The 16,716-nt window shown below is 39.3% G+C and overlaps 1 protein-coding gene across 8 annotated transcripts in view; it reads right to left on the reverse strand.

Moving 5' to 3' along the window:
• The window catches only part of Hecw1 (HECT, C2 and WW domain containing E3 ubiquitin protein ligase 1), a 275,440-nt gene that overhangs the window by 40,179 nt on the left and 218,545 nt on the right, over positions 1–16,716 (reverse strand). For all 8 annotated transcript variants that reach the window (XM_021180044.1, XM_029468504.1, XM_029468501.1 and 5 more), the window contains 4 exons: positions 12,207–12,312; positions 10,047–10,143; positions 4,998–5,081; positions 3,960–4,069 (listed from right to left, as the gene is read on the reverse strand). In XM_021180044.1, coding sequence (XP_021035703.1) covers positions 3,960–4,069; positions 4,998–5,081; positions 10,047–10,143; positions 12,207–12,312 — 397 coding nt within the window. The remainder of the gene's footprint in view (positions 1–3,959; positions 4,070–4,997; positions 5,082–10,046; positions 10,144–12,206; positions 12,313–16,716) is intronic.

Genomic DNA, 16,716 nt, shown 5'->3' on the forward strand with positions numbered 1-16,716 from the left:
TGGAAAGGAAGAAGTCAAAATATCACTATTTGCAGATGATATGATAGTATATTTAAGTGACCCTAAAAATTCCACCAGAGAACTCCTAAACCTGATAAACAGCTTCAGCACAGTAAGTGGATATAAAATTAACTCAAACAAATCACTGGCCTTTATCTACACAAAGGATGAACAGGATGAGAAAGAAATTAGGGAAACAACACCCTTTATAATAGTCACAAATAATATAAAATACCTTGGTGTGACTCTAGCTAAGGAAGTGAAAGATCTGTATGATAAGAACTTCAAGTCTCTGAAGAAAGAAATTGAAGAAGATCTCAGAAGATGGAAAGATCTCCCATGCTCATGGATTGGCAGGATTAATATAGTCAAAATGGCTATACTGCCAAAAGCAATCTACAGATTCGATGCAGTCCCCATCAAAATTCCAACTCAATTCTTCACTGAGTTAGAAAGGGCAATTTGCAAATTCATCTGGAATAACAAAAAACCTAGGATAGCAGAAACTATTCTCAACAGTAAAAGAACCTCTGGGGGAATCACCATGCCTGCCCTAAAGCTGTACTACAGAGCAATTGTGATAAAAACTGCATGGTACTGGTACAGAGACAGACAGGTAGATCAATGGCATAGAACTGAAGACCCAGAAATGAATCCACACACTTATGGTCACTTGATCTTTGACAAGGGAGCTAAAACCATCTAGTGGAAAAAAGACAGCATTTTTAACAAATGGTGCTGGCACAACCGGCGGTTATCATGTAGAAGAATGTAAATTGATCCATTCTTATCTCCTTGTACAAAGCTCAAGTCTAAGTGGATCAAAGAACTCCACATAAAACTAGAGACACTGAAATTAATAGAGGAGAAAGTGGGGAAAAATTCCTAAACAGAAGAGCAATGGCCTGTGCTGTAGGATCAAGAATTGACAAATGGGACCTCATAAATATGCAAAGCTTCTGTAGGGCAAAAGACACTGTCAGTAAGTTAAAAAGGCCACCAACAGATTGGGAAAGAATTTTTTACCAATCCTAAATCTGATAGGGGACTAATATCCAATATATACAAAGAGCTCAAGAAGCTGGACTCCAGAAATCCAAATAACCCCATTAAAAATGGGGTACAGAGCTAAGCAAAGAATTCTCAACTGAGGAATACCGAAGGGCTGAGAAGCATTTGAAAAAATGTTCAACATCCTTAATCATCAGGGAAATGTAAATCAAAACAACCCTGAGATTCCATCTCACACCAGTCAGAAAGGCTAGGATCAAAAATTCAGGTGACAGCAGATGCTGGCGAGGATGTGGAGAAAGAGGTACACTCCTCCATTGCTGGTGGGATTGCAAGCTTGTACAACCACTCTGGAAATCAGTCTGGTTCCTCAGATAACTGGACATAGTCCTACCGGAAGATCCAGCAATACCTCTCCTGGGCATATACCCAGAAGATGTTCCAACTGGTAATAAGGACACATGCTCCACTATGTTCATAGCAGCCCTATTTTTAATTGCCAGAAGCTGGAAAGAACCCATATGTCCCTCAACAGAAGAATGGATACAGAAAATTTCATACATTTACACAATGGAGTACTACTCAGCTACTAAAAACAATGAATTTATGAAATTCTTGGGCAAATGGATGTATCTGAAGGATATCATCCTGTGTGAGGTAACCCAATCACAAAAGAAGTCACTTGATATGTACTCACCTATAGATGGATATTAGCCCAGAAACCTAGAATACCCAAGACACAACTTCCAAAACACAAGAAAATCAAAAAGGAGACCAACCCGTGGATACTTAATTCCTCCCTAGAATAGGGAATAAAATATCCATGGAAGGAGTTGCAGAGACAAAGTTTGGAGCTAATACAATAGGATGGACCATCCAGAAACTGCCCCACCTGGGGGTCTATCCCATAATCATCCACCAAACCCAGACACTATTGCATATGCCAGCAAGATTTTGCTGAAAGGACCCTGATATAGCTGTCTCCTGTGAGGCTTTGCCAGTGCCTGGCAAATACAGAAGTGGATGCTCACAGTCATCTATAGGATGGAACATAGGGCCCCTAATGTAGGAGCTAGAAAAAGTACCCAAGAGCTGAAGGGGTCTGCAACCCTATAGGAGAAACAACAATGTGAATTAACCAGTACCCCCAGAGCTTGTATCTCTAGCTGAATATGTAGCAGAAGATGTCCTAGTTGACCATCATTGGGAAGAGAGGCCCCTTGGTCTAGCAAACTTTATATGCCCCAGTACAGAGGAACGCCAGGGCCAAGAAGTGAGAGTGAGTGGGTAGGGGAGCAGGGCGGGGGGAGGGTATAGGGGACTTTCAGGATAACATTTGAAATGTAAATGAAGAAAATATCTAATAAAAATGTGAAAAAAAGAAATTTAAAAATAAATAAATATACTCATGGGAGAAATCTGTGCAAAATTAATAAAAAATACAGATTTTGGCATGACACACAGACAAAAACGTATTAAGATAAAACAAACTAAATAAAAGCTTTTCTTATCAGTTGACGTTGAGAAATGATTGAATGTAGAATGAGCCAAGAGGACCTTAGCATTTGTAATGTTCCATTCTTCTATATTGATACTGTTGCTTATTTGAGAAACATGCTTATAAGCTAGAACTCACACATTTAGGGGTTTATATTAGATCAATATTTCATGAACTGTGTAACTGATGGTGGATGCTGTGGAATTTTTTTCTGAACACACAACTAAAAGTTAATTCAAAACCAAACGAGTCCTCAGTACATCTGGCAGAACTCTCCTGTACTCCACACCACCGTATTGCAGCTTTGGTCTGAACACACTACATGTATTCTTTGCACTGTGCATCGTGTCATGGCATGTTATGCAAATGGATGCTGCCTGAACAAGCTTCGCTTGTAGACTATTGCAAGAAATGAATTATTACAGAGGACAAACACCTTTTAGTATTTTCCTCCTGTCTTTCCTCAGCATATAAATATCAAAACTGATATGTAATTGGATTGAATTGGTTAGAGTGCTTGATTTTAAAAAGCCTTCCTTAAATTTCATTTGAAAACAAATCAATGAAAATGGGTTTAGGATTAGAACAGAATTTCCAACAGTTTCTGAAATAGCCCTAAATATTCTTTTGTCGTATATGTTTGTATAAAGCAACATTCTTAGAAGGAACATTTATAAGACCAAAAAACTTAGACAAATCTGAAGAACAATGCAGATACTGTATGACCACAGCATCAGACAGTCAACATTTAATTATTTTGTTGAAATAAACAAGGACCTGCACAGCACTGCTATGCAAACTTGCTTTTGCCTGTAACAAATGCCTTTGAAGTGCTTCGAGCAGCCATTGGGGCTCAATGACAGGTAAGGTGGGGATCCAGCTCTATTAGGGGTCAGAGAGTAGATATTGTAGGCGTTTAAGGCAAAACAGCTTTGTTAGCATTGCTCATATCTACTGCTCTAAGTATGAAACTCCCACAGAAAATACAAATATAACTAAGCCTGGGCAGATTTCTAGAATCATCACTTAGAGATACCGAGGTTTCATTTTATTGTTCAGTTGGGCATGATGACACACTCCTGTAATCTCAGCATCTGGGAGGCTATCTCAATATAACCATGAGCTTTAGGCTAGTTTGGGATAGTTATTAGAATATTTCTCATTTTCTTTCTCAACCATTTAGAAACATAAACATGTCCCACTGTAGCTTGGGGAAACTATCAAAACAAGCAGCAGTTTAATTTGTCAATACCTGATTTACAGTGTACTTTTGATTAGAATGGAGAGAGAGAGAGAGAGAGAGAGTACTTGAGAGAGAGAGAGAGAGAGAGAGAGAGAGAGAGAGAGAGAGAGAGAGAGAACACACAAATACAACTGTTTTGTATTCTCTTTCAGTTAGTGAAAACACACAGGACCACTTAGGTGACACTAGACCAGAATTCCAAGTTACCTGGGGAGTTCTGAGGTGAGGAACAGGGTGAACAGCGGGGAGAGAAGCTATATCCAGGGTGGAAGGCAGATTGCAGGGGAACGTAGGACATGATCTCTTCTTCAAAGAGACTAAAGGTTAAAAAGAGGAAAGTTAGTTATCTGTCTCCCCATGAGAAAGTATAGACAGACTTTGAAAGAGCAGTTCGAATCCCGACTTGCAAATTCTCTGGTTCTTTAATCCTTTATTAGCCCAACAACAAAGTCTCCATTAAGAACTTCACAGCCCCTTGAAGGGGGCAGTTCTGATGCTAAGGTCCTGTTCCTTAATTGGTTCTTGATTTGTCAATAAAGAAAGCCTGGGACCAATTACTGGATGGAAGGTATAGGCAGGAATTCTGGGTCCCAGGAGGAAAAGGCAGACACAAGGAAGGAGAGAGGGTTTTTTCTGCTATGGTTTGGAGAAAGAAGAATGTAGCAACCATGTGAGGTTTGGGGTAAGGAGGCAGAAGTGGGGTGGGAGTAGGGAACTGTGGCCTGCGGCCACTGCTATAGGTGTGTGGCCAGGGATATTTGAAAGGGGATAGGTGGGACTAGCCACTAAAATTTAGGGAAGGTGGAGAGATGGAAATAATAAATTGGTAAGGGTATGCTTTTCCAGGAGGGAGATACCAGCACCTAACAATTGTGCCAGGAAGGCAAGTTGTAAAGGAACAAACTGTGTGGGTGTCTTTTATTCTCAGATTCAAGGGAAGCTGGGGGTGGGGCTGGTAGCATCACCTCCTGGAGCTAAAGGTGGGTAGAACTAAAGGGAAGCCAGGTGGGGGCTGGTGCTGCAGTCTCAGATCCAGGAGCAAAGGTGGCAGCATAAGACACTCATAACAGCTCCTAATGCTCTAGTTGTACAAAGAGGATGCACAGGAAGTGCTGCCAATCAAAGACTGAATCTCTGCTTCTATTATCTCCTAGAGCAAACGGAAAGTGTTTCAGGCTGGCTCCAATTCCTTCTCCAACCTCTCCACTGTAGCTTTTCAAGAAGGTCTCAGGTCCAAACTCTTACCTCAGCAAAATGACTAGATCTGCATCACAGGACAATTTATCAAGCCCATGATTGCCCTCTGTCCGAATATAATGGATTTTCTCCCTAGAATAAAGTTGAAAAGAAAGTAAGAATTACATATCAACTCAAAAGCTAAGGAATAAATAAATCATTTTATTTTTATATTTTTTGAAACATGGTTAACAGCATTCCCCCAATATCTGGTGCATTTCATAATACTCAAAGGTCATCTTTGAATTCCTAGGATGCTTTGAGACTCACATAGATTCTGAAGTTGAGCATAGCAAAATCAGAGTCTGCTTGAGATAGAGAAGACCACAGTAAAGCAAGGGGGGACTGTAAAAAGACCTCTCTTGGCTCAAGGTATATTAGAAGTCATGAGAGGACAAAGTGAAGATCGTCTCTAGGGAAATCTTCCTGCCTGATAGAAAATGTATAATGCCACAATGGGAGCAGAGGGAGCCTTAGAGCTTTAGAATGACCAGGACATCCAGGTTTAGTCAAAGCATAGACCTCAGTCTGCCTTGGTTTAGTTGCAGGTTACCCATTCTGATGTCCAACTCTAACCTGGAAAATTATAAGTAAGTCTAAGGTCAGGAGTATTGACTTTGCTCCAACTGACTTTTCCATTTGTTTCCTGATTATAGAAACACCACTACCCTCAGTAATCCCCCATATATCCATGACTTAAATGAGTTAAGTTTGCCTTTTTGCAGCTAAATTTGGGGAAAATTTAAGGATTGCTCTATTTTTAAATATTTAATTTTTATTTTTTAATTTTAATTTTAATTAAAATTTATTAAAATTTTAATTAAAATTTATTTTTAATTTTTTAATTAAAATTTGTATTTTTATACCAGGTAAGGCACAATTAAAAATAATTAAAAATGAAAATATGAAGATATCACATATGCCCTTCACTTGGTTTACCCTAGCGGGGACTACTGCCAGTGCAATGCTGTTCTCTCTCTGACATTGACTCCAAATATACAGGCATTTAATTTAAGCTTTTTTTTTTCATAGTTAACCATTATATTTATTGGTATTACTTATGCATCATGGGTAAGGGGTTGCCTGCAGGACCATGGGAGACCCCAGAACAGCTGCACTGGAGTATGGGTGATGTCTTTCCTACAGACTAATAAATGAAGTCTCCTTCCTCTAGTTCTCCCCACCCTATATATTCAAGGCCCTCTCTGAAACCCTGAGCCCACATGCATTAGGGCAGAATTGCAAATAACTGGGAGAAGTGGCTGACGTATCCTTCATGGTGAGAATGTCGGTAGTCTAATGTGTGATGGACTCTGGCAAGTAGACACAGTTGATCTTATGGAGGTATACAGTGTGGTTCAGAAGACAGAGTCTTACACAGCATCATTCTACAAAAGGCCTTAATTCCTAATATCTCCAGAGTGGTAGTAAAACAAATGTCCATCAACAGATGAATGGACATCTAGGTCTATACCATCTTATAACAACATAATCCTGAAGCCCACTAGTGTGTAAGTGAGCCCTTTCCACACATGTATCTAAAACTTAAGGTTCAGAATCTACGTACGAAGAAAAGATTAAATATTTGTCTTAAGAATATGGTTTCTTTTGCTTAAAATAATTTCCAGGTCTACTCATTTTCTTTCAATGTCATGCTTCTATTTTTTCTTTATGGCCAAATATAATTCTGTTGTATGTATGTATTGTTTTCCTTTATCCATTCATCTATTGATGAACATATAGGCTGAGTCTATCTTTTAGCTGTTTACAGCACAACAGTCAACATTAAGCTTTTAATTTAACTTATTTTTTTGAGAATTTCATATATGAGTACTGTACTTATACCATTTCTACTATTATCTCTCCACCCTCAAATACCTCCCATGCATCCCCACTCCCTCTAAAACTGAAGACTTTCTTTCCTGTAATTATTATTGTAGAATAGAGATTTTTTTTAAAGGTAAGGGAAATCTTTGAGGGCTCTTTAAAATATGCAAGATGTTGCTGAACAGGGCCATGACTTGGGATCCAACCTCATTTGAGATAAAATACTACTGAAGTAATTGCTATAAGCAGAACCTGGGGATGTTCATGGTGGCTTCTCTAACTGGGGTTTGGAAAATAAGGCTTGTCTACATATTTTTCAGAGAGTAACAGAAGCCCAACTCCTTAACTCTCTACCTAAAAATACCTATAATATATGTAAGTAAGTCAGTGTATGAATATGCATATATAGTTTAAGTGGAATTTACTCATCTGGGCTGACAATGCCCACGCCAAGAGCCAATGACCATTTAACACCACCTTCCCAAAACTAGGCATAGAAACCCTCATTTGAGTTGTTGGTCAGGATTTTCCAAAAGTCTCCCAAAATATTATAGGCTATTGCTACTGATGTTGGCTCCTCTGCAGAGGTGCAAAGTAAACTCCTATTGCTGAAGACACCATGCACTTAAGAAACAGGGACTAGAGGACCCTGAGATGGATCTGACCTGAAAACTTCTAAAGAAGGAAAGCAACCAGAAGGCACCATGCAAGCTTCCAAAGGAAGGAAGTGACTAACAGTCCTACCAAGCTATGATGCTTATGAACTACAACAATGATCTTCAGGCCATGATAACCCTAAAGGTACACAGTAGGGCCATGGGTCACTTATACCTTGGTGGTAACCAACAGCTGTATAATTGAACTTTTTTTTTTTTTCCTAGCACTAAACCTTCAGATGTGAGTACATATCCTTAGTATGGCAGAAACAAGTAAAGTTAAAGGGACAATTCCTGGGGTGAGAGTGAGCAAAGAAGGGGAAGATGGATTGAATTAGTCAGAGGGGTGGAGGACACTGCAAGGAAAGTCACAGAACTGACTCCTCTGGCTCCTATAATCCTTCCTCTGCCTCTTCTGCAGGATTCTTCAAGCTCTGTCTAATGTTTGGCTGACAACATTACAACTTTACTAGTTAGCTTTTTCTTTTAAAATATACCTGAAAGTAATTCTGGAATGCATATTTAGTTACTGTGAATATATACAATGACATTTGTGGTTGATTATTGTTAGAAAAGTTGGCTAATTGCTGCTGAAGTATAAAATCCAAAACTTTTAAAGTTATTAGTATTTTAAAGATTATCATAGAGTTATATAATTTCCTCCTTCCTTTGTCTTGTTTCAAACCCCTACTTGCTTTCTTCCAAAACCATGGTCTTTTTTCTGTCACTAATTGTCATTGCATACATATGTAACTGGGCTGGGTTTATGAAATCACCGATTTTTGAGGTGAGCCTAAAACTACCACTTTACTAAACCAGTATTATCCCTAACTGTATTATACATTTATCTTCATACCACAGATAAATGCAGACCCCACCTCTCATCCAGGCAACTCCTCTTTGCAACAGGCAGAAACTATTACAGAAAATCACAACGAACCAAAATGCAGACCTTTAGAGCTCAGTCCCAACGGATACATTTACAACACAACAGCTCCTTGTAACTAAAGCTCAGAGATCATTGCAGAAAAGTGGGTGAAAAGATTGCAGGAGGCAGAGGAACAGGGAGATTGCTGTGAGATTGCTGTGTCTTCTTGGATTGTTAGATGCCACACCCATAAAGTCTCACCAAGATGACTGCCTAAACATGAGCTGAATCATGAGATGATGTCACTGCCTCAACCCAGATAAAGGCCTATAGGTAACAAGGGATGCTTAGAGCAGGAGAAGTGCTATTCCTTAAGGAAGAGAAGCAGTTGGTTATGCAGTACAAAACCATCAACCCTGAACAAGTAACACTGCACATACTGAACAGGTTGTATCTATGAATATATATTATATATAATATATGTAGACATTATATAATATGTATTATATAATAAGAAATAATGAAAAATAAGGCCAAGAATCTGAAAAAGAGCAAGAAAGGATATATTAAAAAGAGGAAATGGAAGAGGAAAATGATATAATTATATTAAAATCTCTGCCTGCCATATTATCCAAGTATTATCTTTGAGAATGCTGTGAAAGATGGAAGGTCCCTATTGCATTGTAAAGACTCATCTTCAGCCAGAGGGCAGAAATTTCTGAAAATCAAGATAAATTCAACCATCAGGATGGCAGAAGACAGGAGCCTAGCATAGCTGTTTTCTGAGAGGCTCTACCAGCAGGTGACTGAGACAAATGCAGATACTTATAGTCAACCATTAGACTGAAGTCGGGGACTCCATGGAAGAGTTGGAGGAAGGACTGAAGGAACTGAAAGGGATGGCAACTCCATGGGAAGACAACAGTATAAACTAACCCAGACCCCTAGGAGCTCCCAGAGATTAGACCACCAACCAAAGTGCATACATGGGCTGATCTGTGACCCCAGGCACATATGTAGCAGAGGACTACCTTGTCTGGCTTCAGTGGGAGAGTTTGTGCTTAATCGTTGAGACTTGAAGCTCCAGGGAAAGGGATGTGGGGAGAGTGATTGGAGTGGGTGGGGGAGCACCCTGTCAGTGGCGAAGGTGATGGGGGTGAGGTGAAGAACTTTTGGAGGGGTGTCTGAGAAGGCAGTACAACATTTGGAATAAATAAAACACTAAAAAAACAGGAGCAAAGAATATTTAACATGACTGACATATAATAGGATTTAAGTAGTTAGCATACACACAATACTTTGTGTTTGCTTATTTTTGAAGGTTGTCACCTAATTGTTTTAGCAATGGAACAATTATATTTCAAAACTAAAAATAATTTAGATAGTGACATATATATGTAATGTATATAAAAGCTATGTTGTATACACACACACACATGCAATGTTTATAAAAGCTATGTTGTTCCCTGTCTGCTTTCCTCCAAGTCAGTGGAAATAACTTTAACATTATATAACTTGATAGGACTACCTTCTTTGAGAAACTTTCTAGAACATTAGACCCTTCCATTTTAGTACTCAACCTAAAACTTATACACAGAGATGAAAGGTGGCATAAACCTCACTGGCCCCTCTCCTCAGTGTTGCTTTACAACCTGAGAAAAAACCCTGGAAGGATCAAGTGCTCTAGGGTTGGGAGATGACACCTACCTGAGTGTGTGGTTTCTTGCCAAGCTTGGCTGACGTTCTTGTAGCATTTCAAAAATGTTTGGCTGGCGAAGAAATGCCACAATCTTGTCATTGTATGCTGAAACAGAAAAGAAAATGCAGAACAATGGTTGAGGAAGGTGACCATAAAATGCCCACTCGGTAATAGGCATAATAATAATAGGCATAATAATGCAATCATTTGAAGTACTCTTAAGAAAGCCAACCTTCTGTATAAAACCAGGACACAATAGCATTATTATCTTAAAAGATATGAGTGAAAGTGAATTGGATCTGAGTGGTTATCTGTAAATGACAGGATAGGGCTACTTCATCTATGTTTAGATGGAAGATGAAGATCAGCACAGCTCTCCTGTGAGGACATCTGTATTTATGGTTCTTTCCCAAAGCTATTATGACAGAAAAATCCTTTGTGAATTCAAAGAAAGTCTTTTCTGAGTGTTGGGCCCATGATGCCATGGCTTAATTTGGCCTTCCATTCACAGGGATGAAAACACACATTATTTTTACTCTCACCTCAATCTGCTTAATACAAGTGCTTTGGAATTAAATAGTTGAGATTGTGAATAGTGACTGTGCAAGGTTTCCTCCTACACACATGGAAAGAGAAGTATAGACTAAAGACTACAAAAAACAACCATCTTATTCAGATGTCAATCAAGACTTTCCATTGGTGCAGTGATGGCATTAATGTGACAGAGGGTTACCAACCCTTTTAAAAACTGATTTAGGATCTGCTCTGCAGGAGGGATCCCAAGTCTGATACTCTAAACCTGATTAGGAACTATAGCTGGGGAGGTCATAGCCTCGGGAGAGAACATACCATTTTTATGCTGGTAAATAGGCAAAGCTTCAGACTACCTTTTTATGTTTATCTTTGGAGTGCAACTTTAGACACCCATAGAGAAGCTCCTTTGTTCAGTGGATAGTGGTTCCTCAAGAAACTTACAACTTGGCAAAATGTAGAGAGTAGGTGACTGTGGATTACACAGCCCTAAATGGAACCACTGTAGCACACTCCCTCCTCTCAAGGCTCACTATACACAACAGAAAATAGGGCAGAAAGATTCTTAGAGTCCGGTTTGGGAGGACTGGGACAAACAATGACTTCTGGATACGACGGGGCTATTTTACTTATGAATACACAACAAGCTGTAGTTACCTACCTACCTTCCTGCATAAAACCAAGCCAGTTATCCCAGCATGTATGTGGAGGGACACCTGATGCCCATCCCTATCTGAAGAGTTATTAGCACTTGATGTTGATTGTAGAGGGAGGGTCATTTTTTTTTCTATATTTGTAATCCTTTGGTAGGATTACAAATTCACCAGTAGATGGCCCTATACCCATGTGTATATGGGCAGCACTAATGGAATATGGTGGGTTAAAAGTAGAGTAGGGTTAGGAGGAGTTGGAGGGGAGACTGGTAGGTAGATAATGGCACATTGTATACAGGTATAAAATTCTTAAAGATAAATTAAAATCACTATATTAAAAAACCAACACCTGCATGTAGATGGGTGTAGTGGCAGAGACTTATAATCTGAAGTCTACTCAGAAATCTAATGCAGATAGATCTTGATTTAGTGCCTGCCTGGTCTATAGAGAATGTTTAAGTCTAGCCATAGCAACTTAGTGTAATCATGTCCCAAAACATTAAAATATGGAGATATAGATTAATGATAGATAACAATAATAAACAAACAAACCAACAAACAATGCAAAACCTTGCATGCAGCAACAAGAAAATGAAGCAATTGTTTCACTTAAATCCTGTTTTTTTTTCTTTCTGAGTTTAATTGATTATTGAATAGAATAGAAAAAAAAAGAGCAAGAGGATCTAGAAGAAAGGACTAATGGAGATGAAGAGAATGAGAAAAAAGTTGTGATGTGTCATGAAAGAGGAGAGGCCAGGCCTGGTGGTGCACGCCCTTGATCCTAGAGTAGAGAGTAGGATGAATCTTATTTGTTTTCAGAGAGCCTAGTCTACATAAAATGTGCCAGGAGAGCTGAATGTACCCAGTGAGAACCTGTCTCGAAAGAAAAGAAGAGAATGAATAGGACTGTTGAAAGGCTCACAGTAAAGACAGCAGTGCTTTAAGCATTGGGTTGCTAGAGGCTCGATGACTTAGAATACATACCCAGTGGCAAGGATTCATGTTGATGTTGGCTTCGAATAGCAGCTATTAGGCTGTGTCCTGGTCTGGCCAGCAAAGATGCTCCTCTGTTTCTAGAGACTTCTGAGGCCTAATTTAAAATAAAAGTGTAGGATTGGAAATCTGCCATCCATTACAGATTTTCCTTGAAAATAATTTCTTTTCTGCATGAAAGTTAAAATATCTTGGTATTACCTAGACTCAGAAATCAAATGTAAAGCTTTTAAAGTGACGAGAACCAAGCAAAATTTAAAAATTGAGTAAGTGGAATGTTGGGTGTGTCATTTTGTAAAAGTGATTGGGTCAAACGCCATGAATACTAATCAGTGCACTGACCAGAAACATTAGAGAAATACATTCTATATAAGCATTACTAGAGATATAGATTTATGGTTTTCTTTTTAGACAGTTGGTACTGAACTTCAATATTGATGTGGGATGCACCTGCTCTTTAGATAGTATTGGCCATTCTCAAATAGCCCTCTTGGTTTAGCATCTATTATTCCAATGACTTCTCTGGTTTCTTTCTACATTGTATCTTTATTACCACTTTTTTCTTAACCAAATAAAATTATTATATTCAATTTGCACACATAAAATCTAAGATTTCAAAATTTAAATTTATCCAATGTTTTCAATTGTGTGAGAGAGGACCAGGATTCTAACTAATATTTGACTGTAAAGTGTATATTTATATCAAACCCTACTACCAGTCTGCACTGTTTGTGTTGAAAATTTTAGCAAAATCTCCTGTGATAAATATCTTTATTTAGCTTAACACCCATATTTATGATGATTAATTGAAACATAGGTCAATTTTGAAAATTAATCAAGCTCTTAAGATCTAAAACATGGTAATAATTTTTCTATCATGAGTTCACATATATTTTGTCTCTTAAGACCTTAGAGCCCTGCATTGTGGTACATTGTTGTAATTTTAGATGTCTGGATATAGAAGCAGGGAATAAGAAGTTTGAGCCTAGCCTAGTTCTCAACCGGTCCAGGTTACTTGGGTGAGACCCTGTCTTAATACCAAAGCAAATCAACCAACCAACCAACCAAGCAACCAACCAACCAAAAAACAAACAGAGACCAAGACAGTATAGATTTTCTACTTTGTAATATTTATCAGATATGTCAGCTAAACTGTAAAACTTGAAAAGTGATAAGTAAGCCTTAATATATTTAACAATTTTGAAAAGAACCTAGTTGTGATACTTAATAAGGGATTAAATTCTAGTCACAAAGGACCTGCTCCTTATAGAATAACTAAATCCTACTTCCTCACTCTGTAGTGACATAGACAGTATTCCTAGTATACCCAAGTGTGCTGCCAGTCGGTATCTGACCTCAGTACCCAGCTTCTCCTCTAGTTAGGTTGTGAATCCATCATTTTCCCCTTCTGGTCCTTCTCATTGTCTGTAGCTTATTTGAGAGACAAGACTTAGATTCTATGCCACTGATGGACTTTCCACTTAGACTTAACTCTGCCCAACGGGTGTAGTTAGGAACCAGCTTTCTGAGCAGGAGCTGCAGCAGCACGCCTTAGTCTCAAGCAAGTGGACACAACTCACAGCAGGAAATGAAGGTTTTTTTGAGAAGATTATTCAGTATTAGTCTCCATATTTTATTCATCAATTAATAAACATGTAAAAACTTTTCTGAAACTGAAATGATATGGGTTTTTTCTTGGAGGGAATTATTCCAGTTCACATTAATGTGTGTTTTATACATAGTAATGAGCGGATTCTTGATGATGACTTATGTGTGGATTAAGTGATAAATTATAGACAGAAATTGTAGAAATAGATACATCTGAAATTTGAGCTACAGACGACGTGGGGACCTGACTTTAGGAAACCCCTTTTGTCCCATTCCCAAGGAAGGTATTGTGACTTGGTGGGTTATGTGGGAATGAATAAGGCTTTTAAACCAAGGGCTTCCTCCTTCCTATTCCTGCCTCCATGGAGAGTTAGTGTGGTAGGCATGCGTCAGAGAAAAACGGTGCTTACTTCTGAGCTTACTGGGAAAATTAACCCAGACTGAAAAGTTTAAGAAGCCAAATGAATTTAGAAAAGTAATGAATATGATTCTTCAGAGAGGGAGAAGACTTTCACTGCTCAGCAGAAAGTAATCATAAGCAGGAAAAGATCAAACCAGGGAAGAGACTATAGGATGGGGTAGAGTCATCACCGGACATCATTCTTTTTTTCTTTTCATTTCTCTATCAACTATAAGTCCATGGTTCTATTATTGAAGTTCTCTCCAGGGTCTTATGGAGAGAACTTATTAAAATTATTATTAATTATTCCATTTGTTTATGCTTAAGTGATATCACTGTTTCTGGTTACCACTTCACAAGCCCCCCTCCCCTCCCCTCCCATCCCACATCTGCCCTCTCCACCATCCCCTTTACCTCTATGAGGGTGCTCAGCCCACCCACCCACTTCCGCCCCACATTCCAGCATCCCCCTATGCTGGGGCATCAAACCTTTGCAGAACCAAGGGTCTCTTCTCTCTTTGATGTCAGGCAAGACCATCCTCTGCTACATATTTGTCTGGAGCCATGAATCCCTCCCTGTACACTCCTTGGTTGGTGGTCTAGTCCCTGGGAGAACTGTCAGCCAGCCAACATTGTTCTTCCTATGGGGTTGCAATCCCCACCTGCTCTTCCAGTCCTTCTGCCAGCTCCCCCACCAGGGTCCCCGAGCTCAGTCTGATGGTTGGCTCCAAACATCCACATCTGAATTGGTTAGTTGCTGGCAGAAGCTACCAAGGAACAGTCACACCAGGTTCCTTTCAGGAAGAGCCTCTTGGCAACAGCAACAGTGTTGGGGTTTTGTGTCTGCAGACAGGATGGATCCCCAGGTGAGGCAATCCCTGGATGTCCCTTCCTTCAGTCTCTGCTCCATTTTTTGTCCCTGTCTTTCCTTTGGACAGGAACATTTCTGGGTTAAAAACTTTGAGATGGGTGGGTGGCCCCATCCCTAAACTGGGGGCCATGCCTATCTCCTGGAGGTGGTCTCTATAGGTTCTATCTCCCCTTCACTGTGTGCATTTTGGCTAAAGTCACCCCATTGGGTCTTGGGAATCCCTCACTTCCCTGACATCTGGGACCCTCCAGTGGCTATTCCCAGTTCCTCTTCCCCCACTGCTACATACTTTTATTCAATTTCCTGACTCTCTGTACCTTTCTCCCATCCCCACCAGTACATGATACTGCCCCCTTATTTCTTCCTCTCTCTTCCAGATCCCCCTCCTCCACCTCCTATTCACCCTTCAATGAATGTCTGAAGCATCGATACCCTGATCTTCCTTCTAAGCTCCCTATGGTCTGTGGGTTGTCTCATGGGCATTGTGAGCTTTGGGCTCATATCCACTTATCAGTGAGTACATACAGTGTATGTTCTTTTGTGTCTGGGCTACCACACTCAGGATGATATTTTCTGGTTCCATCCACTTGCCTCCAGATTTCATGAAGTCATTGTTTTTAATAGCTGAGTAGTACTTAATTGTATAAATGTACCACATTTTTTTTTTTTTTTTTTGTATCCATTCTTCGGTTGTGGGACATCTAGCTTGTTTCCAGCTTCTGGCTATTATAAAGAAGTTTGCTATAAATACAGTGGAATATGTGTCCTTATTACATGTTGGAGCATGTTTTGGTTATATATGTAGGTGGGTCTTCAAATAGAACTATTTGCAATTTTCTCAGGTGGCAGTCCCACCAGCAACAAAGGAATGTTCCTCTTTCTCCACATCCTCAACAGCATCTGCTGTCACCTGAGTTTTTGATCTCAGCCATTCTGATTACTGTGATGTGGAATCTTAGGGTTGGTTTTTGATTTTCATTTCCCTGATGACGAAGGATGTTGAACATTTCTTTAGGTGCTTCTCAGACAGTCAATATTCCTCAGTTGAGAATTCTCTGTTTATCTCTGTACCCCATTTTTAAATAAGGTTTTTTGATTCTCTGGAGTCTAACTTATTGAGTTGTTTATATTTGGGATATTAGCCCTCTATTGGATGTAGGGTTGATAAAGAACTTTTCCCAATCTGTGGGTTGCCATTTTGTCCTATTGACAGTGTCCTTTGCATTACAAAAGCTTTTCAATTTTATAAGGTTCCACTTGTCAACTCTGGATCTTAGAGCACGAGTCATTGGTGTTCTGTCCAGGAAGTTTTCCCCTGTGCCTGTGTTCTTTCTCTTCTATTAAATTCAGCATATCTGGCCTTATGTGGAGGTCCTTGACTTGAGTTTTGTGCAAGAAGATAAGAATCCATTGATTTGCATTCTTCTTCACACTGACTGCTAGTTGAACCAGCACCATTTGTTGAAGATACTGTGTTTTTTCCATTGGATGTTTTAGATTCTTTGTCAAAGCTCAAGTCACCATAGGTGTGTGGGTTCATCTCTGGGTTTTCAATTCTATTCCACTGATCTACCTGCATGTCTCTATCAATACCATGTTTTGTTTTTGTTTTTTTTTTTTTT

Source organism: Mus caroli, chromosome 13 (assembly GCF_900094665.2).
Source record: "Mus caroli chromosome 13, CAROLI_EIJ_v1.1, whole genome shotgun sequence".
In the NCBI taxonomy this organism is placed as follows: Eukaryota; Metazoa; Chordata; class Mammalia; order Rodentia; family Muridae; genus Mus; species Mus caroli.